General features: G+C 34.6%; 4 protein-coding genes across 5 annotated transcripts in view; 2 read left to right on the forward strand and 2 right to left on the reverse strand.

Moving 5' to 3' along the window:
- The window catches only part of LOC149909394 (uncharacterized), a 54,863-nt gene extending 52,945 nt beyond the window's left edge, over positions 1-1,918 (reverse strand). Inside the window, exon 1 of the mRNA XM_090119378.1 lies at positions 1,484-1,918. The gene's annotated coding sequence lies outside the window, so the exon portion shown is untranslated. The remainder of the gene's footprint in view (positions 1-1,483) is intronic.
- A 666-nt stretch (positions 1,919-2,584) lies between these two features.
- LOC149909397 (CIMIP2 protein GA14893-like) lies at positions 2,585-16,500 on the forward strand. Its single transcript, XM_090119387.1, has 8 exons — positions 2,585-2,631; positions 2,905-3,043; positions 4,472-4,568; positions 6,269-6,444; positions 6,623-6,785; positions 7,202-7,340; positions 15,671-15,769; positions 16,390-16,500. The coding sequence occupies exons 1-8, from the start codon at positions 2,585-2,587 to the stop codon at positions 16,457-16,459; spliced, it is 930 nt and encodes a 309-aa protein (XP_089975513.1). The 3' UTR covers positions 16,460-16,500.
- Positions 7,624-13,561, forward strand: Elp3 (elongator complex protein 3). Its single transcript, XM_090119383.1, has 7 exons — positions 7,624-8,277; positions 8,740-8,904; positions 9,317-9,431; positions 9,922-10,172; positions 10,984-11,149; positions 12,168-12,380; positions 13,336-13,561. The coding sequence occupies exons 1-7, from the start codon at positions 7,715-7,717 to the stop codon at positions 13,528-13,530; spliced, it is 1,668 nt and encodes a 555-aa protein (XP_089975509.1). The 5' UTR covers positions 7,624-7,714; the 3' UTR covers positions 13,531-13,561.
- Kyat (Kynurenine aminotransferase) lies at positions 16,494-24,829 on the reverse strand. Of its 2 annotated transcripts, XM_090119386.1 has the most exons (10): positions 24,747-24,829; positions 24,467-24,604; positions 23,729-23,882; positions 22,395-22,521; positions 21,224-21,333; positions 20,690-20,933; positions 19,290-19,456; positions 18,049-18,235; positions 17,051-17,214; positions 16,494-16,741 (listed from the first exon to the last, which is right to left on the reverse strand). In XM_090119386.1, coding segments are annotated over exons 1-10 (1,356 nt in total). In that variant the 5' UTR covers positions 24,749-24,829; the 3' UTR covers positions 16,494-16,678. The 2 variants fall into 2 exon arrangements, with proteins under 2 accessions (XP_089975512.1, XP_089975511.1); XM_090119385.1 differs by lacking the exon at positions 24,747-24,829.
- Positions 24,830-27,431: the final 2,602 nt, after the last annotated feature.

The raw sequence follows: 27,431 nt of genomic DNA on the forward strand, positions 1-27,431 counted from the left end.
ATTGTTTGTTTTGCCATGCATGTGACAATACGTGGGTTTTGATATAGCCCTTCAAGTAGATAAACGTTATCAAAATACAATCCACTCAAGTTTCACGAGATGTCGTAAATATCACGACTGAAAATAGGTACTTCGATAAATTGGCCCATGTTTTGAAATATCTTCTTGACCATTTAGATAAGAACAATCTTAAATATTATCAAACTGAGACACATCCAAGATAAATTGTTGTGGTCTGTTTTATAGGTAACGTGGAATGCTCTATGCAGTAATCGAGATTCTCGGTGCATTACGCCGGTTTTTTCGAAATTATTACAGGAAGGGGAATACCCCTTTGGAATGTAGATAATGATGAAAGCATTTTACTTACTGGTTTTATGATGACCAACGTTTAATTATATTCATGTAGGTAGGTGAATTAAAATTATCTGTTGCATTGAAGCTCCTAATTGATTGGAATTTGCATGATTTTAAAGGTATGTGCTTGATCCAAAATTCGATGAAATATGATCACTCTATTCATAGATTTACCTACGGATACATACCTACTTAGAACATTTTTTTCATAGGTAAATAAGAAATATAAAGTGTAGACACATGCTTTATTCTTATTACGTAGACGTACCTACGCGTAGGACTTAAGAGTGAATAAATAAATTTGCGTTTTCTTTCCGCAATAAAAAGTTATTATCATAAAACATGACTCTTGTTTGTATAGAGAGTAATTGTGTCGATGTTCTTATCACCTGTTATCAAAAGCTGTTATAATGGAAAACTAACTGACATTTACTTTCTTTGGATAATCACACTTGAGATAAGATTACGAGACAAATTATTAAAATTGTTTTCAGCTGTTAGGTATACTTATTATTATTTATTACCTTCGTAGGTACGTTTTCCTCATACCTACCTATTTATTATGACTATTCTGTCCTGTGGAAATAAATAAATTATTTAAGGCACTCTTAACAAAATCCAAACATAATACCTAGGTACCTATATATTATTATTTATTACCTAATTTGGTTCATTTTATTATGAACATTTCGTTAAAAGTCCGCGTTGTGAATATGGACAGCAACAACCTCAAAACTAAATTATGCAATTGCACGCAACACGATAATAATTGCAAGAAAAATACAATAATTTTTTTTTGTACATTTCTTCGGAACTCCTTGTCCGTGCTAAATGTATGAAACACGTTAAAAAATATACCTACTTACCTGTGCCTGGAGCAATGTTTCTTAGAAATTATTTCACCGTTTCTTCTTCTTTTTCATGAATTATAATCTAAGAATATTGGTATGATAAATAGTTATAAAAAAAATATGCCTTCTAGGTTTTGAAATTTTTTTTTGGTGCAACAACACACAAAAGGCTTATTAAAAGTTAATCGTTTTGTTATGAATGTAAAAAAAACAGTGAATATTAAATCTTTTATGCTTATTAATAAGTATCCGTATTTAATCGTAAAAATACTAACCTTGAATGTATTGGCAAATTTCGCCAAAAACACAAACTTTGAAGACACAATTATTACTCGTGTAATAAAAAAATATCACGATTTGGTGATAATCAGTCCACTGTCCACAATAATAACTTTTTTTCATATGTTAATCAAAAATTCTTGATAAGTATCGAAAACGATCACGGAATAAAAAAAAAACAAAGTTCAACATTCTCCGTGGAATGCTTGCATTTGAAGCCGCCGTAGTCACAGCTAACAGATTTGTAATTTCAAATTTTACTCAAACACTGCACCACAGTTACGGCCGTTTCACGAAATGACTTTATTAGTAAACACAGAATCTAAACAAAGTTTCTGAAAGTTTTGATTTCATCGTTACTAGCTGTCACTTGACGCACGCGCTACCGCAAAACACGCCCGCTCCGTTCGGTGGTTTAAACCAATATGGCGGTTAAATTGAACGAAAGATAGGCGATGGTCGACGCGATCCGCTAGGGACGGGGAACTGGGGAACTGTCACTATAGAAATGAATGAACGAAAATAAATGAATGATTTACAGATTTATTGATTTAACGTTTGTTTACCTTTTTCGTTTATAGTGGTGATATAATAATAAGTTTTATACTTTCTTTTAAAAAGTGCCTACATTGATACGTATAGCTTCGGTATTTACGATGCCTAAAGATTGATTTGTCTTTTTTTTAAGTTATTTAGGTATTTTAATATTTAAGTATTTTTAATTAATTAATAATGTAGATACTTTTAATACCTGGCCTACTAAAAATATTACAATAATATGAGCGAGCCATGTTACATACCTATTTCAGTCCGTAAAAAATTGAAAATAACTCAATAAATTAATAATAATGAGAAATGAGAATGTATTTTTATTTTTTTCAAAAGCTAATAAATAATTATAAAGTTATACAGATAATAAATTATAGACGTACACGCAAAAAAGGTTGTATATTTTATTATTATGACACTAAAAAAATCGAAAATACTGTCACAAACATCACATACACATTTGAATACAATAAAGGCAGATCAAAATTTAGTTGTGAAATTAAAAATTATGAGTTGATTATTATTTAGTTACGGAACACATTGAAATCATGGCTTTAGACCTGGTTAGCATCGCGCAGCCACACTACATTCCTGGGTATGCTACTAGTGTTCCTTATTCTTAGTGAATTAATTGGATATGGAGATGCGTTTTCCTTACACAGCACAATCTTGTATTTAAATTATTCTAAACACACAATAAAATATAGATAATTGTCTAAATACTTATGGCAAATTTTTGGACGAAAGGGTTTTTTGCTAGGTAGACTGTTGAATTGATAAATTACCTACAATAATGGCAAAATTTAAACTAAACAAAATTTATAAACATTAAAAACAGCCTTGACAACCCTATTCTTCTTACCTCCAGCTATACAGGCCACTGTCCAGAATACAAGTACCGTATCGGCGACACATATGGGTCCACCACGCATAAGATTCTCCTGGACCCTAGCGTGAATCACTCGGAGCGGCTCGTGCTCTCTGATCGAACGGCTGATGACTTTCAGGTACGTTGAGATAACTTGCTTATTAGGAATTACGATTGTCTGGAAGGTAGTTCAAATAAAAAACGATTATATTAAAAATTACAATTGTGTGGAAGGTGCGTATGTTGCAGTATTATAATCGGGGTAGTAAGTACTTCATGACAGTGCATATAGGATTTCCCAAAATTACGTCGTTTATCAAATGTAAATTACCCTGTGGTTCGTGTGCATATCTATTGCAGGGTTGTCTCCGATATAACAAAGGTAAAATGGGGTTTCCATCAGGGTGCTTTATTATTTTTTTTTAAATCACTTATTGTACGACTCGTAATGCGAAGCATTGGAGATTGCTTTTTAGGGTCATAGGGTGCTAAGTGCTTTACTTAGCGATCTAGTATAGGTACACAATAGCACCCACAATTCAATAGATATACTTACGCAGGGTCAAGTGTATGTATTTTTAAGAAGAAACATGTGTTTTCATAATTCAATTTCAGCCTGCAATATTCTCATTTCAAGAGAAAACAGCATCATTGCCTGCTATAAAATTATATTGTGGTGTAGGGCCCCGTTACTAACACATATGTGTTAATTTATTTGTGAAACACTTTACTATTCATACGATAGTATTGTCATAATCGTACTAATAAACTTTATTTACTTGGGAAATATTATTATTTTATGAGATTTATAGTTTAGTCACAGAAATATGCGTCTATACGTTCCACCTTTTGGTATGTAGCGATTCTTGTGTATTTTTTTCGTAATACACCTGGATAAGAAATATGGTACAAATAAACGTATGCTCATCGTATGCTACTAGATACTACTAGATACCAGTAACAGTAAATATATAAAATATTAGATTGTAACAATTTCTAAATTCGACCAAAACAACTGCGACTTCTACGTAAAACGGACCACATTGCGGTCTGTGTATCCTTGTAATGAATATTCATGAATATGGCACGCTTTCGATACGGATCTGTTTAGCCACTGTTTAGCAGCCCTCCACGCCACCTGGTGACTACAGCGTCACGACAAAAACCCAGGTGGCATATCAGATTACGTCATTAAAACCCTATTATGGGTATTAAAACAAAGGACATAAAACATGTATAAAACTTGTATCTACGTACCATAACATTTAATAATTATTATTTTCTTAGTAAGGACATGGACGGGTTATATTTGTCTATGGTATGGATGTAAAATTTTAAATTTGTTTTAAAATAATCAAACGTTTGGCGCGCAACCATTCAGAATGATTTAGCCACAAACTGAATTAACATTATTTTATTGATTGAGAATATATTTTTTACAGACATAAATAACATAATGCAAATTAAATGAAAAAAATAATGCTTATTTTTTAATAATTTTAGATTTCGTGAACTGATTTCAGTGTAGTTGACAGTTTATTTTATCAATTTTGTTTTTTTTTTACAGATATTTCGGCCAGCACAAACAGACGTGGATATTGTCAACGCGCGGTTTCGAAATGGCGACCCTGTCTACAAGCATCCCATGATTCCAGGATACGAAGGTATGAACTATTTTTTATCTAACATCTTTAAAATTACACTGGTTTCGCTCACATTTACTGTCAGAGCGGATATATAAGTACCTATAATATGTCCCTATGGGAGGGTAGTAAGCAGGAGAGGCCTTGTAGAGGCAATTGTTTAAAAGTTTTTCATCGAAATACTAAGACATATAAAACCATATATCTACATAATGAAAACATATCATTCCGTTACTGCGTCCTTCAAAAGGCATGAAATAAAGAAGAACTGACACAAATTCACAGTTATATAAGAGTAAATCCGCGCTTAATGTGATCATCATTGCTTTAAAAGGATTAAAAGATGTATAAAAGGCGGCAAAAGGCAAGTTACGAAACGTGACATAAACGTATCATGTTTTACACAACGTGTGCCAGAATCGTATCATCAATAAGTATTATCATTAATCTCAAATGTTACAACAGACAACATGATAATATTTTACGTTACCAAAACAACGTCTCAATTTGGAGCGTGGCTTTAGTTTTTTTGAAGTGTAACAATTTCTGTTTGTGACGACATAAGTTAGTCATAAGTTACGATTATTATCTACTTAGCTAAGTACCAATTTTTATTTTCTTTTCCGTTGATGGTACCGTTCTATACCTACTTATTTTCTTTGAACTTGTAAGGTTTGAAAAATAACGAACTTCTAGAGCCTTTTTTTATCTTTCATAATACAGGAAGTAGGAACACGCTGCTTTTTATGACATATTTTGATCTTTGGCAAGCAATGTTTTGGAATTCTTGATCCTTGTTTAACTTAATATGAAACCATAAGTTACGGAATTATTAACGCAAACAACCTTGAAATAGCTTAAGTAGGTATTAAAGTTCTGGAACTTTGAAGCTAGTGATTCAATAGACCTCGTTGAGTCACTGGGTCGTCTGAGGAATTTCTAGGTTTCCTGACTGTTAGCCTTGTTTGATCATACAGTCTGTTACATTTTTGTTTCAAATAAGTTTAAGTATTACCATCGCTTATTTCTAATATGAATAAACCTGGTACGGCATTACAGTTTCTAAAAATTAGTAAAAAAAAAAATGTTAATAATTTCTTGGAAATTTATTGATTGGCAATTTTCGGGTTTCTTAGGATTGCCTTTAATTTCTAAATTTCTCTCTATATTTGCATATAAATTCTTCACTTATCTTTGCTTTTAACATGCAAGCGAATAACTTACTAACCAATAACCATCGGGTACGGTACCCACGAAACGGTAATTAGTAATTACCGAAAAACGAAACATCTATCATTCGCATAAAGTCAAATACACAGAGAATAACAGCAAATCTGACAGTCTATAATTATCGCAAGAATACGGTATCATACCGTCATCTGCGTCGTGGATATCAGACGGCTTCTCTAACGGGAGTCGCTTCATTAACAATTACCACTCAGAGGAACTGGATTGAAATGGGAGTACCTACATGCTTGAATAATGCCCTTGCTTTGAGATACGGTTTGACCTGATACGAGATAGGTTTCCAGATTCGTTTTATTCACTGGGCAATCAGGCATAAGTTTTCCCTACGATATATAATTTAAAATTGGTGATATTTAATTTTTTTTGTTTTAATATTGTATGCAATAATAATCTTAGAAAATCTTGCGGAGAAAAACAGAGAGACATTCATCTTCTTCTCTGCTTGTGTTTGAAAGATCCTTTTTAATCGGTAGGTTTTCTACCACGTCTGAACGCGCATTTTGGACAAAGATACACCGTGTCAGCGACTGAAGCTTTATCAGAATTTCAAAAGTCGCAATTGAACCAGAGATCTGCTAGAAATCAGCTAGAGAGGGTCGTAGACTTGCAAGCGGGCAAAGGAAAACCCTGGGACTTAGTTGACCGATTCGTGAGTGATACCACACTTCTTTAAGAACGGAAGAGAAGGATGGAAGATGTGAATGTTGAAGAATGTTCGAGAACATTTTTGAATTGCAGCGCGCGCGTTTGAATTGCAGCAGTGGCTGAGAACGAATGGAAAAAAGTTGCCAAGTTGTTCATAAAAGTAATTAAAACTTTCTGTTTAGTCTGCAACCGCTGAATTCAAGCTACCGCTAGTGGTGGTAAGACCCGAATGTGCGGGAATACTCAGAGATCTGCCGATGGATGAACCGAAACTGTCGCCAGCTTCCCATTCTATCAGTCCGTACTTTATGGAAAATTCAGATCCCCAGAAATACATCAAGAAAGGTGAGAACAAGGAAAAGACATGCAAACAATAAACTATAGTGACAATAAAAAAACTTTGTGTCGTGTTTATAACGATATATTTATATATAAAACTTTTTGGTGAAGTAGTGATGTTAGGTCGGCTAAAATGTCAGTCAGATATAAACAGCAACCATGGAAACGTGATGATTATAATGACAGTTACTCAAAATTCTTAACAAGCAGTTTTAGTAATTTTAATAAGGCGCTATTTTTTACATTCATCTATGTCGTACGGAAAAATTCATCAGTCTTTTGTCCGAAATCAAATTTGGGGTTATAATCCAGCAGAGTCGATTCGTAAGGAAACATTAATAAGAACATTAATAATTAATTGTACCTAACTGCAAATTTTGAATTAAAAGTGACGGTAATGTTGAAATTTTTTTAATTAACAGGCTTTGCTGGACATGTGCCATACGGCTTCCAACGATTCGGGGATTCATCCAAGAAATTGACAAATTCTGCTCTATGTGATTTCTCATCGAATTACAGGCGTCGGCAAAGTACAGAATGGGCACCTGTGAATGTAGTCAAGTAAGTGAACAGAATTAAATTAATAATTCCTTTTCGAAAGAAAAATTTTTTGCTGGGATCTAAATAATTTTTATTCACATGGTTATACTAAATAATTTTGATAACATTAGTTCTTTTTACACTTTTTAGTGATCTATAAATTAATAAAACATATTCTACAGTTTCGCGATCGGGAGTGTATTGTTATTTGTCAGAAATATCGTGCATTTACAAAGACACATTTTAATTTTATTACGTAGCAACACTAAAATGATTTATTGATCGTGCGGTCGGCTATGTGTCAGACGTCAGTTATGGTCAGTTGTCAACTGTCATTGTTTTGTTGCGGCTGGTTTTTGTAAAAACACGCGAAATTTGTGCAATAAAATATCAAAATGCCGAAAAAGAAGCCCTTGCCCGACCTCTCGAAAGAGGAGAAAATGGTGATCGTGATATCGGAGATAATACAAGAGCTGCAGGCGGCTCACCGTCAGGGGAAAGATGTTAACCTTAACAAAATGAAGACCAGGATATCGTCAAAGTATGGTCTGGATACGTCGCCAAGATTGGTGGATATCATAGCAGCTGTGCCCTCGGATGCGAAGAGTTACTTGTTGCCTAAGCTGAAAGCGAAGCCAATACGTACGGCATCAGGGATTGCGGTAGTGGCTGTTATGTGTAAGCCGCATCGCTGCCCACACATTAATTTTACGGGCAACATCTGCGTATACTGCCCTGGTGGGCCAGATTCTGATTTTGAATACTCTACGCAGAGTTATACCGGCTATGAGCCGACGTCCATGCGAGCTATAAGGGCTCGCTACAATCCATATTTGCAGACGCGTCATAGGGTGGAACAACTGAAGCAGTTGGGTCACAGTGTTGATAAAGTGGAGTTTATTGTTATGGGCGGCACCTTTATGAGCTTGCCGGAGGACTATAGGGACTACTTTATCAGGTAAGAACATCACAGTTAACATATAGTTGTTGGTATAAGTGAAACCACACATTTTTTGAATGATAAACTTTTATATCTATTTTGCTTATTTTTATTTCTGACAAGAAATTCATTGTCTTTGTCCTAATTCACAAAGACTGATTATAATAAAGTTTCTGATGTTCATATAATATAATATTAATCCCCGGAATCACAGACACAATAGAAAATCTATTGTGTTGTGGCCCAATCGGGGCGCTCGGTGGTCAATGGGTTAAATAGACATAGGTTTTAGAAATATTCTAACATTGGCTTTCTAATTAATCAGTCAATTTTTACGTGTGTAGTTGATAAAATTGTGAAACAATTGAATCAGAACTGAAGATTGAATTGATAGAGGTCTTCCAGCAGTAACTCTATTGTTTTTCAATTCCGTTTTTAAAGTATTTAGGTGCAAGCATAAATATTTATTTTGCTTTTTAGGAATCTCCATGATGCCCTATCTGGCCACACTTCAGGCAGTGTTGCCGAGGCTGTCAAATACTCAGAGAAGGCCAAAACCAAGTGTATTGGCATCACTATTGAGACTCGGCCAGATTACTGTCTGCAACGCCACATGACTGACATGCTAAACTATGGTTGCACTAGGCAAGTATTATTTGATAATAATATTTAAATATTTACAAATAAATTATTTGTTTTGATTTGATTTGAAAATAAAGTTGATTTGTTATATCACAAATTCAAATTAACATTTGCTGTAATGTAGTTGTTTGTGGTTATTGCTTTTCAAATGTAGAAATAAAAAAAATGTACATTAGAAATAACTTATGACAAGCTGTATTCAATTCTTATTGTAAAAAAAATATGACCTGTATAATAGGTATCTTGCTAAAAGTGTAACTTTCTTCAAGTACAAGAATTTGTTTAATCAATTGAGTAGTTTTTGATTTTATCGTGACAAACCAACACAAATCAAAATAATATTCTCTCTAATACTAGTTTAGACTATTGAATATATCAAAGACAGTAACTTATCTTATATTATCTGTACTTCTAGATTGGAAATAGGTGTGCAGTCCGTATATGAAGACATTGCCAGGGACACCAACAGGGGTCACACAGTCAAAGCTGTGTGTGAGAATTTCAACTTGGCCAAAGATGCTGGCTTTAAGGTTAGTAAATAAGTATTTACGTTTACTTAAAAGATGCTGGTTTTAAGGTTAGTAAATTAGTAATTTTTACTTTAGTAAATAGGATCTGTCTGTAGTTAAAGTTCTTTCTAATTAGAAACTTACTATAAGAGACTGGTGAATTCTGGAAAAAGTAGAAATGTAGTTGCGGCATTTTTATTATTATTTGTTACTGGGTAAAGAGTGGAGGATCTATATGTATAGATACTATCTATGAAACAATGATAAAATGTCGGGTTATTTTACTTCAAAATATTACTTATTTCAGAAAAATTTACCTCATGCATAAATTTTTTTCAAAGAATATTTCCTTCACCATTGTCATTCTTCACATTATTTTCTTTTTGTATTTACATAATAACAATAGATGTAAACTTGCATAATTTAATTAACAAACATGCCTTACAGCATGTACTTATTGTACCTAATACTTTACCGTATAATAATTTAATCAAATCAAAAACAATTTCAGATCGTCGCACATATGATGCCCGACCTGCCAAACGTCGATCTCGATCGCGACGTGGAACAATTCAAGGAATTTTTCGAGAACCCAGCTTTTCGAGCTGATGGTCTCAAGATATACCCCACTCTAGTGATTAGGGGAACTGGTCTATATGAACTGTGGAAGACTAAACGCTACAAGAGCTACCCGCCCTCCACACTGGTGGATCTCATTGCCAAGATATTGGCTTTGGTGCCGCCGTGGACTAGGGTTTATAGGTATGTTAATAATAGGCAGAGTTTGTAATCATTTTAGGCAGAGTTTTTGAAGTGAGAACTTCTTTAGCGGCGTTGAGCACTTTTTCTGTAATGGGTATAAAATCTTAAACTCGCGTCAGGACACGTGACCTGATCGAAAAAGCGTAAGACGGATACCATTCCAAAATATCAAACATGCTCAACGTTAATAATCAAGTTTTCACTTCTGCCGGCACTCCAGGAGTGCAACCCGTCTTTTTTATTATAGAGAGGACAATTGACTTTGAACATTACAGCTATGAAATAAGGTGTTCAGGTGGAGGAATGTTTTATTCAACAATGCTTGGATATTGTTTTCGCAACACTTATTGATGAGTTTATTCTAGTTGCTAGATTGTGGTAGGTTGGGTGGTTGGTTTTATTGTTGAAAGGTAATGATAGTATATTTGCTCATATAATACATGAAAAAAATACAATTCTTTTTTGTTTAACGCTAGAATTTGTATTTAATTTATGATCTAATTCTATACTTATGATAATTGCACTAGTTTGTAGTCTTTAATTATTTGTTTGTGAATTTCTGTATCCATACTAATATTATAAATGCGAAAGTAACTCTGTCTGTTTGTCTGTTACTCAATCACGCCTTATGCATGAAATTTGGTATAGAGATATTTTGATACCCGAGAAAGGACATAGGATAGGTTTTATCCTTACCTATATATTATGTTATATGCGCAGGCGATGCCGCGGGTGGAAAGGTAGTTTTATCATAATTTCTAAATATTCATATATATTCATATTTCATTTTATTAACCACAATCATTTTCAGAGTACAACGCGACATTCCGATGCCGTTAGTATCCTCTGGGGTGGAACATGGCAATCTCCGTGAGCTAGCGTTACAGCGTATGGCCGATCTGGGCACAGACTGTAGAGACGTGCGAACCAGGGAGGTGGGCATACAGGAGATACACAACAAAGTGCGACCGTATGAGGTGGGTCAAGTGTTTGTTTGTACTCGCTAATCTCAAGAACCATGGGTCAGATTTGATAAGGATTTTATTGTTAGACTAGCTTCCGCCCACGACTTTGTACGTGCATCCTCGTTTTTCCCCGTTCCCGCAAGAATTTCGGGAAATCCTTTCTTAGCGGATGCCTACGTCCTAACATCTACCTGCATGCCAAATTTCAGCCCGAAACTTCTTTATCGGGGTTGGAAAAAAATTTAGTGTAACATTTTTTCGTTACGCGTGACATTTTTCCGTTACGCGCCATCTTTTTCTTATCCCTACCACGCGTGATTCGACGTATTTCTGTAAAGATGCATATAGTAAATTATTTTTCGAAAAATAAGGTCATAAAGAAGTTCCACTTCTTACGTGTGTACACTAGTACACGCACACATTTTTTTATGTAAATGTCACAGGGAGGTCGAGCAACTCAAGGTTTCTTTTGGATTTATTTCTATTTTTTGTTATTGTTTTAATGAGTTTGAGTCTGACTAAAATTCTGAAGAAATTATGTTTTTTTTATTAATGATTATTTCACGAGTTTGTATTTGAATGAGAACAGAACATGAATAACACTTGATGTGTTTGTTTCAATATTTTTGTTGTTACAAATAATTTTAATTTGAGTGCTTTTTATACATGTTAACATTTATTTCATTCAACCGTTTTATTTGTTTTTACGCTAGTTTGTCTCAAATATCTAGAAAGTCAGATAATTCTACCATGAAGTTATAAGTAATAGAATAAAATATTTTGTACTTTTAAATGTATTGTTTTAATTTTTAACGTGATAACGTTTTTAAAATCGTTTTAGTCGGGTGACATGTTCAGAAACTTGTGTCACACCAAAACCTCACGAGCGCGATCGCAGGTATAACGAGAGAGAGACGGACCGATCTCCCGTCTCATCTCGAGCGCTGCCACTGCATTATGTTATCACGTAAACATCTCGATCGTAAACCTACTTTACAAACAACCAATTTTATATGTATTTAATTCACAGGTGGAACTAGTCCGCCGTGACTACGTAGCGAACGGTGGTTGGGAGACATTCCTTTCTTACGAAGATCCCGATCAGGACATTTTGGTCGGTTTGTTGCGTCTGCGCAAGTGTGCTAAAGACACGTATAGGCCTGAACTGAAGCCGGGAAAAAATGCAGACTTTAAGCAGTGCAGTATTGTGAGGGAGCTGCATGTTTATGGGTCTGTTGTGCCGGTAAGTGGGGGGTAAATAGGGGGGGGGGGAGTTTGCTACAGGCACATATAAATGGCAGAATTGTGTTGGAGCTGACTATACGGCTCTTATATCTAGAAAAGGGAGGGGGGAGGTGTGATATAGACACTTGTAGACAGGAAATTTATAAAAGAGGAAATATTACGATTAGGTGATCACGCAAATGAGAAATAATGCCGATCCAAACCACTGAGCTAAAGCTGGGAAATAATGCCGATTTCAAGCAGTGCAGTATTGTTCGGGAGCTTAAAATAAATTTTTATAATGCCCATATATTATCCCACTACTGCTCTTTACACAGAATGCAATATTTTGATAGTATTCTATCAATTAGAAAACTCTTCATACTAAACTGTGTTCTTGCTTATCACAAGCAGACAAACTGGCATGAAATAAAAGTTGAAAAAAAGCGCAGGGACAAAATTTTTAACTTACCGATTGTCCGCACTGCAGCTGCAAAACGATTCTGTGTATTTTTGAGCCCACTTCTGTATAATAAAATTAATAAAATATTAAACGTTCGTACTTTGACCTTATCCGATTTGAAAAATAAAATAATCATCTTTTTACTTACCTTATCATAAAGCGAGACCGAAGACTTCATGAAAGTTTAATGCGCATAAATACTAATAAAGAACCGCATATTGGTATTGAAATATTTTACACGCTCGTCCACTCAATCTCTCAAATAGGGGAAAATCACACACACACACACACAAACTGCATTGTATTTTATTAAAATATGTAATAGTATATAAGTTAAATTAACAATACTGGCTAAGTCTGGAGAGGAAGGCGTCGATCGTCTGTAGCACAGGTATATTCCTAGTTGAGGCGATCGTCGTGTCTAAATAGTTTTTGTTTGTATGTATTGTTTCTAAATAAACGATTTTTATTTTATTTATTTTTATAATAATAAAACACACATTTGTTGCAGGTGAATGCTCGCGATCCAACTAAGTTCCAGCACCAGGGTTTCGGTATGCTTCTAATGGAGGAAGCTGAACGTATAGCGGTCGAGGAACACGGCTCTGACAAGATGGCGGTCATTTCCGGTGTTGGAACTAGGAATTATTACGCGAAGATTGGATACCACCTCGAAGGACCATATATGGTCAAATCATTGGCCTAAATGTTTTTAAAATAAATGTTGTGAAATTTAATGTCTTATTATTTAGACTAATTGAGTCTTTGGTGTTAATGAATGTTCCTTTTTTCTCCAGTGTAAGGATTTTTGCTTAGAATACATATATGAACTGAGGTAGAAGCGGCTTGCGTGTAAAAACACGCTTCGTTTGAAGTTAGCTAATTTAGCCGGGTTGCGTATAGTCGGTTAGGTTGCCGACTCTTTTCGGCTCATGGTTAAAATGTATATTCTATCTTTGTCTAACGAGGAACGGCTTTAACTGCAAGTATGTTCGCATATACCGCTTCTATGTCAATTTATATATGTATTCTAAGGTCTTTTGTAGTTCGCGTAAGCACAAATTTGTTTTTTTTTGTCAATGTGTAGTTGGCTCTTTTAGTACCAGTTATCTTTATGGAGTATTTAATGTGTATTACTGTAATTGTCGAATTGATGTGAAAAATGTACTGTTTAAACTAAATAGAATTTTTGTATACTTTTTTTTAATTAGTCCGGGATACATCGCCCATTTTTGCAAGTGATTACTATCAAACTAATTTTTCGTGAGTAGCTTTATTTTGATGAGATGCCCAATAATTTCATGAACGAAACTCTCGATTGTGGTAGCTTACAGAGGTATCAAGGATAAATTTTTTTGATTTGACGGTTCTCAAATATTTATTACGCAATTTGTAGGACAATATGTCTGTTGAATTATTTAAGTATTAAATAAGTGAAAATAAAAAAATCAGCTGGTTACTAATCATTTATGATGACTTCGTTATCGATACACATTGGAAAGGGGGACTCTTTGATCAAACCATAGATTTTGTAGGACAAATATTTTTTCGAATAATTTAGATAATTATCTTGAGATTGAACAAAAAAAAATATTCAGTTAGTAATTAATATTTGAGAACCATCAAATCAAAATATTTTATCCTTGTTTCCTCTGGTAGCTACCACAATCGAGAGTTTCATACATGAAATTATTGGGCATCTCATCAAAATAAAGCTACTCACGAAAAATTAGCTTGATAGTAATCACTTGCAAAAATGGGCGATGTATCCCGGACTAAATTGTTTTAATGTGAAGAATTTTTTGTTTTGAGCCTTACAATAAAATTGTTGCCACTTAATATTTTAGGTTACACCTACTAGATTTGTTTTAAAAAATTTAAATATTATATTGTATATTATGTTAATATAAAATGTTTTGAGTTCCAGTTTCTTCTACATATTATTATTTGTATAGGTCTATAAGACGTCTCTGTTATGTACATTAATTTTGTTCTTTAGATGATAAGAAAAATAAGTGTCTATTTTATCGCTAAAAATATAGCGAATATATGTTCTACTGGCGCATCCACATATGCCGCCGGGTTTCAGACCGCTTTGCCGCTGAATGTAGGTCGCCGGCTTTACCGGTGTCTGCGGCGGCTGCCACTCCGTTCTCCTACCACTCCGTATCGAAGCCACAAGCAAACTGCCGCCGGCAACCATAAGCCGCGCGTGCCGCAGGCAGAAGATGCAAATGCCGCCGGGCAAGTGTGGATGCGCCATACTAAGGACACAAACATTAATATTAAGAAAATCTGAATGTTTCTATGTATTTTTCCTATTCTCATATCTAAGTATATACTATGTATTTGATATTTTTAAATATATATTAGTAGATAAACATTTCCTTAATTATCATTGTATTATGTACTCACTGTATTGAAAAAGAGAAATAAATGTTGATACCAAAAAGCTTTTTCTTCTATTAATCATTATTTCCTTACAGTGATAAGAACATTATTTTCAGAAATTTATTTTGGATCAATAATAAAGAAGAACCAATTTCAAGAATTATTGAAGATTTCAACAATAAAAATAAAAATTGGTAGTAAGATTCATAACTCGCCTAACAAAAATGTTAGGCGCATAAAATTTAACTATAATAATATGGTCGGTTCACAACTCCTGCCTTTCTTTATAACTTACATGCCAGTTATATTTATATGAAAATATACGTCGAAAGTGTTAAATAACTTAAAAAGTAAATGGTGAAACTGGCCTAAAGTATATTTAATGCAGAATGTCACAATAAATACATTTTGATCCGTTCCTCGATACATTTTAATCCTCTCCTTTCCCTTCCCAGGCCTGATCCTCCGCTCTCCATAAACCCGACGGAGATCTACCACAAGCATGTCGGAATGTTGCCGAACTACGCTGGCCACGTGCCGGGTTGTTTGTTCAGGTGTGTTTTATTTTAGCATTTAAAGTGTAGGAATATTTGTAGGTTTGACTTTAAGGTCAAAGAGAGCACATTTTAATGTAAGAATATTTGTAGTAAAATATAGCTGGGTAAGCATAAGAATATAATTGGCTATTTTTGTGTAAAAAAGAATAAAAAGCAAAACTATTTATATATAATTCTTGTCTCTCTAGTAATTTTATAAATCTAACTAGATATCTATACTAATACTTATATAAAAGCTGAAGAGTTTGTTTGTTTGTTTGAACGCGCTAATCTCGGGAACTAATGGTCCATTTGAAAAATTCTTTGTGTTAGATAGCTCATTTATAGAGGAAGGCTATATATAGGCTATATTATCATCTCGCTAAGACCAACAGGAGCTGAGCAATGCGGGTGAAACCGCGGAGCGCAGCTAGTGTTATTATACTAATGATATATGTGATGACTGATTACATAATATATTTCAATTTAACATGGCATATTGTTCACATTAAATTTTGATCATCAAATACATTGTCGTGTATTTAATATGCAGTATTGTGATTTATAATGTCGAATGTTTGTCTCACTGCTAAAAATAAACAATTACAAGTAATATCTAATATTTTTATTACTTTTAGATTCGGCAAAACCTACGGCAACGATACTCGCGACGCCAAGCGGTGGCTGCGTGGTGACTTCAAACCTTAAAATTTACAAGCAAGTGAAACTAAATCAAACAACATTTTAATGAAAATTCTTTTATTTCCTTTTATACAATATATTATATACATATGTTGAGTATCAAATCTTTAATTTCTTTATGCCTTTATTTACAATTTTGGGCCTAGTGAGTACAAACGGTAAAAAGAGTATAAATCCTTTTTTTATTTATTTTATTATAATTAATTTTCTTCGTTTCTGAGTATTCTATTTCTTCTTGGCGTTCCACTCTTTGAGAAGTTTTTCTGTTAAGGCGAGGTTTTCGTCTTTCTGCAAAAAAACACACATTTTAATATTTTTGACAGATTTCTTATATTGATACAATGCCAACGCCATCTAGCCCGAAAAAAGTAAATCAATAGATCAATGAACGACAAAGTAGGTATATGTAAATACACAAAGTTTTTATTTGAAAAATAATTAAACATAATATCTTAAATACAATATGTATTGATCTGTGTTTCAATTGAGAGAATGCTGAAAAAATACAATATAATACTACAGTAAATTTTTATGGTTTATAAGTTCTTGTGAAAACAACTGCTAACTAGAGAATTCTAGAATACCTAAATTAATTACCTTAATAAAGCAGAATCTAACGAAGTCCTCTCCCAAATGCTTGTGTTGTTCGGAATAAAACGCGGAAGGTGGTATAGTTAGCACGCTCGCTTCTTTCGCGAACTTTTTGGTGAACTTGTAGTCTCTGTACTTGTCTGGCTCTGTGGATAGGTCTATTTTGTTTTCTGGAAATTTAAATGTTTATGATAATTCAATTAAGTACTTTGTTCGACAACTTAAGATAATTCACTAAAACTAGAGAAATGATTTATGTACAAAATATAAACAGGACATGGAAGGTTTTAAAATAATTATTCGAAAAAAATTTCTACTGGTTAAGAAAACATAATGTTGTACCTTAACAGCGATATGTAAAACACTAAGACACGTAGACCAATATTTAGCTATTTTAAGTGAACTTCCTTTTCATTGAACAAAAATCAAATGATCAATAGCCATAATGGCGCAGTTTCATTAGTCGATAGGGCCCGCATGCGGGGTGCGAGAGATTTCTGGAACGCGTGCCATAGGGCCACCATTCGGGGAACCGTTTTCATTAGTCGATAGGGCCCGCATGCGGGGTGTAGGGAGAACCTCCATTTTACGTAAAACAATCTAATCTCGATAGATTTCCACGAGATTCAACATTTGCGAATCCGTAAAGCGATCAGCCATTTTGTGCAGCATCTTTATAATCCAACAAGCACTCACGAATGAAATTGAATAATGAAAAAGTATTTGACTTAAGACCCGCAAGCTGTACCGACCTTGACCGATGAATTTCATTGGTCGATATCACGGTCGGTATTAAGCATGCGGGGAACTTGTTTTCATTGGTTGTTATCTCGCCTGCGGGGACTCCCCGTATGCTGTATACCGAACGAGTTAACGACTAATGAAACGGCGCCATTAGAGTTGAAAAAGTTAGTTACCAACATTTTAACAAAAAATATTTAATTACCAAAAAAAATACTATGTCAGTTATGTCATATTATATGTCAGAACAAACAATTACTCACTCAAGCCAGTCCAATTGGCTACAATAAAGTACCCTCCCTCCGGTACAGTGGGTTCGAATCCATTTTCCCTCAACACACGCACGAGGTTATCGCGCTTGGCCAACAGATCCCGCGCTAGAGACACGAAGAAACAGTCGGGACTGTTCACACGAGCCAGTTCGAACTCGAGCGAACGGGCTACTGCTTCCTGGGAGGAGGAATTAGGGATTTACTCACAGAACATAATATAAAAGAAGTTAGAAAGGCATTGTAGGCGGGGCAGACGCGCCAAGGATATGAGCACTGCTCACATCATCATCATGCGTATGATTCGTTCCATTTTAAATCGCGTGATCGCGCGGCGCTATGATTGGCTAGATTTGAAATTGCAAATATGTGCGTAAGCGGACTTGCGAGGACTTGGCCACACCCACAGGCGACACCAGTTCTTATAGGAATGGCGAATTATTGCCATTCTAACCTCTTTTATATGTTCTGTGGATTTACTAGCGGTCCGCCCCGGCTTCGCCCGTGGTACCTACATGTTTAAACTATCCTATCTCTCGAACGATCGAACTGCACATGGTGTGCGAATTTTATTATAATCGGTTAAGTGGTTTAGGGAGTCCATTGAGGACAAACATTAACACGAGATTTATATATGTATATTAAGATAGGGCAAAGACTGAAAAAAAAGTCACGTGTCAGAAGTGAAACTTTGGCAAGATTTAAAGATACCAAAATCGTCTTACTCCATGACTTGATGGTATTTCCATGACGCGACCTTGAAATTGAACTCTCAACGCGCCTAAAGAAGTTTCACTTCAAAAATGGGTCATAAAATTTGAAATAACAGGACAGCATTGAGCCGATCTGCGACATTGCACGTATACATTATAAATATGTGAGCCATTCTGTCTAAAAATAAAATCATACAAAAAAAATCCGTCAGTTTTTGTCCAATGATTTCAATTTTGATTGGAATACTATTGAATCATAGAAATAATGTATTTTATTTGTATTATTATATTGTTCTTGGATAAAAATTATTCGTCGAATAATGTATAAACTACCATTTTAAAAACGTATTCTAATTGCCCGTATTCAAATATTAATTAAAATGTCAGTTTCCGTGATATTTTAATATTATCGTGTAATACTTTATTGGACGGATAAGTTTTATCCAAGCATTGAAAAATCGGCCCTTAGCATAAGAAATACATTAAACCCTAGAAATAATAAAACTTGTGACTAAATATCACCTGTACAGGAGTACAGCAAGTATACACACAGTTCTGATGGACCACTTGAAGGTTCTTCATCAAAGCAGCTGGTCCATACGCCCATCCGATTTTCCATCCGGTCACCGAGAACGTCTTGCCGGCTGAACCGATTGTGATGGTGCGCTCCCACATGCCGGGGAGTGTTCCTGAAAATTTAGTAAAATAATAAAAAATATATATGTACTTAAGTAGTAAAAAAAATTGGTTGTCTGTAAAGTCGGTTTACTGACGATAGTTGAACATGACAACGTCCGATTGTGCTTCTTTGTCGCTCGTTCCGCGCTCTCGCTCGCACTTCAAGCCTTACATGGAACGCCTCAGAGCGAGGTAACGCCGCATGAGTCATGTTTTTTCGTGCGTGCAGCCGGCTCTATCGAATTATAAGACGTTGTCACGTCAAAAAAATTATAATAAAAAATTAAACATGAAATAATGATGTCCGCGGATTCCAGAATCAAGCATGCAATGGGCTATCTATAATAAAATATAATATCACGATTCACGAAACAATACAAAAATTTATGACTATTAAAATGCCCTAGGAATATTATTTAGCAACAATAACACGAAACGAGAGCTGAGCGTTATATCGAAGAAAAAAAGCTGCAAAATTGGAAAAAAACATTCCCTTTGAGAGCAAATTCATATATATATAAGACTAGCTTTCCACCCGCAGCTTCGCCCGCGCAGTCAAAGAAAAACCCGCATAGTTCCCGTTCCCGTGGGATTTCCGGGATAAAACCTATCCTATTTCCCGGGGTAAAAAGTAGCCTATGTCCATTCTCGGGTATCAAAATATCTCTATACCAAATTTCATGCAAATTGGTTCAGTAGTTAAGGCGTGATTGAGTAACAGACAGACAGACAGAGTTACTTTCGCATTTATATTATTAATAGTATGGATAATCATCTAGACCGCTACTGTCTTACCACAAAAAAACTTTAGACAGGGTTTAAATTTAAGCGCGGGTTCTCTTTAATCTGGTTTTGTCGTATTTCACATAGACAACTATTAGAGTGACAGATCCCAGGTTAGACTGTGTTTAAATTGTTTTGTGGTAATACCAGTACCACTAAGGGCCGATTTTTCAATCCTTAGTTAAAACTTATTCATCGAATATCGTTTTAATAACTCAGTCCCCGGAATCACAGACACAATAGAAAATCTATTGTGTCGTGGATCGATCGGGCCGTTCGGGGCTCAATGGGTTAAACAACCATTTTAAAAATATGTTACTTGCCCACTTTTTGACAGTTTTTAGGTGACATCTGTATATTATTGTGTAATACCACAGGTAATACATTATTGGACGGATAAGTTTTATCCAAGCATTGAAAGATCAGCCATAAGTATAATAAATAAATAAATAATCTCTCACCTATCCTAATATGTTTTTTGGGCTCATACACCATCCACTCATACACCTCATCGGCTACACACAGCACGTCATGCTTTTTGCACAAGTCTGCTATCATCTCAAGCTCATGCCTCGTGAACACCTTCCCCAGGGGGTTGTGGGGGGTGTTGAGGAGCAGCATCTTGGTTTTGGGGGTGAAAAGGGAGGCTAGTTCCTTTTCATCTAACACCCAGTTGGCTGATGTTTGTTCGCCTTCTGTTGATTTCTGGGGGACAAATTTAGGGAATCGTTAAAAAATAATATTTGTGTATATTATGCTGAATAGTTTTGTAAGTTTAAGAATATAGAGGATAGTGAATAATTTGAAAATAGAAATGAATATTAGTGATTGTAAAATAAAGATAAATTCGTTGTAACCATAACTACAAAAAATAATTGTATCTTTTCATTAATTAAAACTCCATGTCATGTCATTAAATATCAATCAGGTAAGGGAAACATTTATTTTTACTTTTTTGTCTGTCTGTACCAATCTAGAAATAATAACATACTAACAGGTTTCAAAGCGATGAATTTCGGCTCACCACCAGCCGATTTGATCATGAAATCGTAACAATCGAAGAATGGTTCAATCACTATTACTTCATCACCGGTGTCCACGTGACCTGAAACATATAGCAATATTTTATAAACATACAAAAAAAGACGTGTGGCACTCGGGGACTGCCGCGGTAAAGCTATTACATGATGCCTTCAAGCCACACCTCCGCGCCCGTCCCCGTGGGAAGCGTGAGGTTTTTTCGTTACGGAATTTCTCGATTCGGTCCCCGCGCTCAAGGCCCGCGATAGAAGCTATGCAATAGCTTAAAAAAAGATTCACAATCATGTTCAAAAGTTGTCTGAAACAAAACACTGCCTACGCGTGTATAAGGCAGAGTTTTCTTATGAGCGCAATGGATTTTGAATTTTAATCGTTTCTACATCAGAATAAGGTGTTAATTTCACTGAATATTTCATACAACGCCGTTTTTTTAAAGATTATAAACGAAAGTTTGTACGCGTTTTTAACCGACTTCAAAAAAAAGGAGGAGGTTATCAATTCGGCCGGTATGTTTTTTTTTTTATGTATGTACACCGATTACTCCGTGGTTTCTGAACCGATTTACGTGATTCTTTTTTTGTTAGATGCGGGATGGTGTCGAATTGGTCCCATAAAAATTTTATTCGGATAGGCCCAGTAGTTTTTATTTTATGAGCATTTTTGTCTGTATTTGTAAATGTTGCAAGTGCAAGTTTGAAGTCGGTTGTTTTTAACGCAGTTATTGACTTGTATTTTAAATCACATGTCATGTCCTTGACCAGTATATAGTCTAACGGCATTATATATTTTAAAGTGCTGAACTAAATAAAAGTGAAAAAAGTGGTTTATTCATAAAAGGTGGACAAGGTTAATAAATTATTGTCCATAATAAGATTCTAAGCAAATGTTTTAAGCCATAAATAGGTAAGTATATCAATGTAATAATATTGCATCTTATAAATGTAAAGTCTGTATTTTGTATTATTATCAGTCAAAAACAGAAGAAATTTTATACAGGTAAAATTAACTAATTATTATTATTTGGATAAACATATTGAACTTCTTTTACGTGTGGCAACTCCACAAAGCCCATTTTACAACTATTTGTAATTAAAAATAATAATAAAATAACTCATTAGTCAGTACCTAAAATAGTAGAGAACAATGCTTCATATGCTCCACTTGTTACTAGAATCTCTTTGAATGGATCTAGTTGACGATTGATCAGCGGCGAATATACTTTTGCCAAATTTTGTACTAATCTTGGATGTCCCTGTGAAAAAAAAATTAAAACGATTTAAAAAAAAATAGTTGTGTTGAAAATAAATATAGCTAAAAACATCTATACTAATATTATAAAGAGGAAAGGTTTGTAATTATGTATGTATGTATGTATGGTTTTCACGCATAAACTACTGGACCGATTTTGATGAAATTTGGCACAGACAATCTTTAGACCCTGAGAAAGACATAGGCTACCTTTTATTCCGAAATATGTACCACGGGCGAAGCCGGGGCGGACCGCTAGTACTATAATAAGATTAAATGATTGTATTGTTATCGATTCTTGATAAGTATACAAAGTTTGAATTAATTATGTCAGTTTAAAGTGGATCAAAATTGAGTCTAAAGGCAAAAACATCCCCAGTTGGATATAAGTGTGTCAAAAAAATTATGACAATTTTTTTAAAATATATAGGTGTTTGTGTGTTTTATTTAAATAAATAAATTGTAAAGATGTAAATGTTATAAGACCCCCATAGTTGAAGAATGTAATGTTTATCTTAAATGTGATATGGGGAGGTAAATTTATTTTCAAGATAAAAAACCATGGCCTTCAACTCAGCAGATAAGGAAGTAAATTGTTTCATAAATTTATTTAATCTTATGAAACTTTTATACTCATTTGTAAGTTTATCATATTGATTTATAAGTTTATCAAATACCCACATAAACATGAAAGTTTGTGATGAAAGATGTATGTATGTTTGATCCTCTTTCATGTCAAAATCACAGAGCAGATTTGGATAATACTTTGCAGTGATGTAGGTTATGTATCTTTATAAACGTGATATATAGTATGATTTTAATTGACGGTTAACATTTTTACAGTTTATTTTATTCTTAATGTTATTATCTAATTTATTGATTAAACGTGGCATGTATGAGCATCTTCTTTCGCCATAGCGGTTATTGGCTCTGATAGTACATAATTTATTTTGTGTTACTTTTCGTGTGCCAAGGTTGTGAGAGAAATTTTATAATTGGATAATTTAAATAATTGAAAAAAATTCGACGTGTTCCTTGGTCATTTGCAACAAATTAAGGGGTCAAAAATGGATGGTTATTGAGCTATGATGGATTTTGATATGAAAATTTTCTGCCTTTTTACCATAAACAATTAATTATGAAAAACTACTACACTGTTAACATTCATAATCAATTATCTAGATTCTAGTACATATAAAAAAAAAACTCACAAATCCTCTGGTATACTGATTAAGTAGACAATTCTCCCCCGTGGCTATTTCGCTGAGGGCTTTAGTCACATGGTCTGGTGGGGGGAAGTCGGGGAAGCCCTGGCCTAGATTAACGGCTGGCTTGTAGTCTGCTGCCAATTGAATATATTCCACCCTGCAATTTTGTACATTAATTTAAACAATAGGGAAGTGCAAAAGGGAACAAAATTGTGTAACTCAGAAGTTACAAACATTGTTAATTATATGTAAGTAGTTACATTGTTAATTAATGGTAATTGCTAATTAACAACGTAATATAATATCTTATAGTCGTGTCTGTCATAGCTGGGTAAAAAATATTGTTTAGTTGTTCCTGGTGGGTATTTTTATTGTAATGTTTGGTCTACCATGTTTTGGCATATTATTCCATTTTTGTATTTTATAGATACAAAAGATAGATTTTATAATTTGGTATAATATGGTTCAAATGTTAAATGCTTATCATAAAGGAAGCAATTAAAGTTTGATAAGCAAAATAGAACGAGCTTTATTTATGACTTTCACCAACTTGTCGTTGATAAACAGTCCAATAAATATTTTTTATCAAATAAGTAAAATTATTATTTGGGTCGACAAAATATAGTATAAGAAACTTAAATTTCTCTCGACAAATATCTATGAGAGTAGAGATAACATTTAAAAGATGCAATTGCGTAATCGAGCAACGCATTGATAAAGATATGAATAAAATAAACTTACCAGACACTTTCTTCGCCGGCTCCATAACGCGACGGTAGTTTAAATTTATTGTTCATTATAGAAACGGTCTTTATTCCTCGACGAATCTCTCTTGAATGCTCACAAATCAGTGTGGCGGTACAAACAACTTTCCTCCACCTAAACATCATTAATATATTAAAGAAATAATTGCTGCTGTCTTATCAGAATATAAACATAACCTTATTTACTGACAAATGATACGTTTTTGTCTTTGGTAAGCTCATTCAAAACATTGTATTTAAATTAGATATGTACATACATAGAGTGCGAATTAGTTGTTAACAATGATTAGCTTATTTTTGTTGTTTTCTTTGCACGATTTTAATTACCTACATTGACAATTGATATATCAACGTGACACTGACAACCGACAGACGACAGTTGACAATTCATTATAATGGTGCATTTACACAATGGCACGAATAGAATCGAGGCGAATAACGAACACGCATAATATAAACAAAGCACTCACTGTTCGCGTTAAGATTCGTGTATCGAGGAGAGTTTTGAGAGTTTTTCGAATTTTATCATAATTAATGCTAATGTGTGAGCGTATTGGGCATTGGCGTCGAAACTTGTAAGCGAATGTTTCGTCAATCGTCGAATTTATCGTGTTGTCACCAGTCGATATATCAAGAAAACACTGCATCGCAACTGTGGATTTCCATTTTACTATCCATTTTACATTCTCCATAACTAAATAAATGCAATTTTCACAAGAAATAATAATGCAATAAATACCTACCTTATTTTTTTTTTGTAAAGAATAATTTGAAGGAAATACCATATACCAATGGAGTCTCTTTTCGATGATAGCGTTACTGTGATAGCTTGATCCCACACTGTAATTATTCCATGGTGAGCTTCACCTTTTTATCAGCCACGCCATGGAACGTTATTGCTCTTATCTCGAAAATCCCCCCTGCGTATCTCATGCAGATGATTATAATACGTACTTTGTTTTGATTATAAAATAATATTAACGTATGATGTTGATAATTTATGAATTACACAATATTATGTATTAGGTATATATCATTTCAATTAGTCCCTTGCTGCACTAAAGCATCAAAAGCTAAGCGTTTAGTTAGGTTATTATAACTACTTAACTACATTAACATTTACATAGCTTCCGGTGCACACTAAGCGTATTAGCACAGATTAGTAAATAGTTACTACGTTAGTATTGGTTTGACCCGTTTGACCTTTGGTATATAGCTCAAACAAAGCTCAAATGAAAATTATTCTGTTGTTTATGTCACGGTAACTCTTGTATTTAGTTAAACCTTAGATTACAAAGTTAAACATACGCACACGTACATTTTATTGGATATTTTACATACTGCAGGATATAATATTAGAATATTAAAATTTAAAAATATATTTTGTCACTGTTAAAGATTTTTTATCTATAGATTTAAATATTTAAATATATTTTAGCAGTTGGTCAGCTGCAGTAATCTTATAATAAAAATAAATATTATTTATTTTAATAAAACTAAAACATAACAATAAACTAGACTATACCAAAGACTATACCATAGAAATAATAATTTAAAACAGTTTTCAGCGAAGTTAAAATACGCGTACAAAATTATCAACTGGGACTTTTCACATTGAAATGCGTACCTGAGTTGGAGCCGCGTCGCAAATAAAGTTAGGAGCGTGAAAACTGTTCAGAATTCAGTTCATTCATCATTCAAAGCCTTGTTTACAAGTTTTAAGGTGGGATTACATAATATGGTGGAATTATTAACAACTGAGAAATAAAAATTAAACGATATATTTTATAATAACAATGAATGCTCGTTATGCTGAAATGTTTGTTGATAATAATTTTTATTCTCAAATATCGTCATAATATTACGGTCAGTCGCTATAAATATAAAATACAAATTTTTCATGAAAAACATTTGATGCCTATGGCGGCTGTATTGCTTCAAGCAATTTCATTATACATATTATTTGCAGTAGTGAGGTACTCAATATTAAAGCTGAGATGAAAAGGAAGTGCCCAAGTTTGGTCATGTTTTATTTTTATACAATTAATTTTTGATATTTTCACTTGCGCCATGTAATCCAAATCTAATTTACCATATAATATTATTCAAATTTACCATAAAATATTATTCATGGTGCTGTGTTTATTTCAATTATATGCAATATTAAACAGCACGCAAGGCAATAAAAACTTTTATAAATAATCTTAAAACAATAGAACAGAAACCATTGTTTAAAAAAAAGGTTTATATCCTTGTGCTATATTATGTAAGGGCGGAGGCACACGATGCGTTGCGGCGGCGGTGCGGCGCCGGAGCGGTGTCGCTGCGTCGTCTTACGTAGAAATATCTGTGGCATGTCACACGATGCGCTCCGGCGCCGCACCGGACTTGTAACCACCAAGACGAGGCGGGGAGGGGTGAATGCGGTGCGACGTCGGAGCGGCACCGCTCAGTTGTTTTGCATCACAAGGAAGGACACGCTGTGCAACGCTGCTACGACACCGCTGCGACATAAAAACGTTACGGCGCCGCACTGCTCGTGTGCCCACTGACACGGTGAAATCTTTGCGGTGCGGCGCCGCAACGCATCGTGTGCCCCCGCTCTTACCTACGTAATTGTTTTTATAAAACTTTAGAGCACACGATGCGTTGCGGCGGCGGTGCGGCGCCGGAGCGGTGTCGCTGCGTCGTCTTAAATAGAAATATCTGTGGCATGTCACACGATGCGCTCCGGCGCCGCACCGGACTTGTAACCACCAAGACGAGGCGGGGAGGGGTGAATGCGGTGCGACGTCGGAGCGGCACCGCTCAGTTGTTTTCGTCACAAGGAAGGACACGATGTGCAACGCTGCTACGACGCCGCTGCGACACAACAACGTTACGGCGCCGCACCGCTCGTGTGCCCACTGACACGGTGAAATCTTTGCGGTGCGGCGCCGCAA

Source organism: Colias eurytheme, chromosome 3 (assembly GCF_061535395.1).
Source record: "Colias eurytheme isolate Ceu_HAF_F1 chromosome 3, ilColEury1 Martin Lab GWU primary, whole genome shotgun sequence".
Classification (NCBI taxonomy): Eukaryota; Metazoa; Arthropoda; class Insecta; order Lepidoptera; family Pieridae; genus Colias; species Colias eurytheme.

Excerpts from the sequence above, each read along its gene's own strand:
- LOC149909397 (XM_090119387.1), top strand. The coding sequence starts at position 2,585 with ATGGCTTTAGACCTGGTTAGCATCGCGCAGCCACACTACATTCCTGG. Across the intron at positions 2,632-2,904 it reads CAGCCACACTACATTCCTGG|CTATACAGGCCACTGTCCAG; the intron begins GTATGCTACTAG and ends TCTTACCTCCAG. Across the intron at positions 6,786-7,201 it reads CCAGAAATACATCAAGAAAG|GCTTTGCTGGACATGTGCCA; the intron begins GTGAGAACAAGG and ends TTTAATTAACAG.
- Elp3 (XM_090119383.1), top strand. The coding sequence starts at position 7,715 with ATGCCGAAAAAGAAGCCCTTGCCCGACCTCTCGAAAGAGGAGAAAATG. Across the intron at positions 9,432-9,921 it reads CCAAAGATGCTGGCTTTAAG|ATCGTCGCACATATGATGCC; the intron begins GTTAGTAAATAA and ends AAACAATTTCAG. Across the intron at positions 11,150-12,167 it reads ACAAAGTGCGACCGTATGAG|GTGGAACTAGTCCGCCGTGA; the intron begins GTGGGTCAAGTG and ends TTTAATTCACAG.
- Kyat (XM_090119386.1), bottom strand. Across the intron at positions 21,334-22,394 it reads ATTGTTCTCTACTATTTTAG|GTCACGTGGACACCGGTGAT; the intron begins GTACTGACTAAT and ends TATATGTTTCAG. Across the intron at positions 16,742-17,050 it reads TTAGATTCTGCTTTATTAAG|AAAGACGAAAACCTCGCCTT; the intron begins GTAATTAATTTA and ends GTTTTTTTGCAG.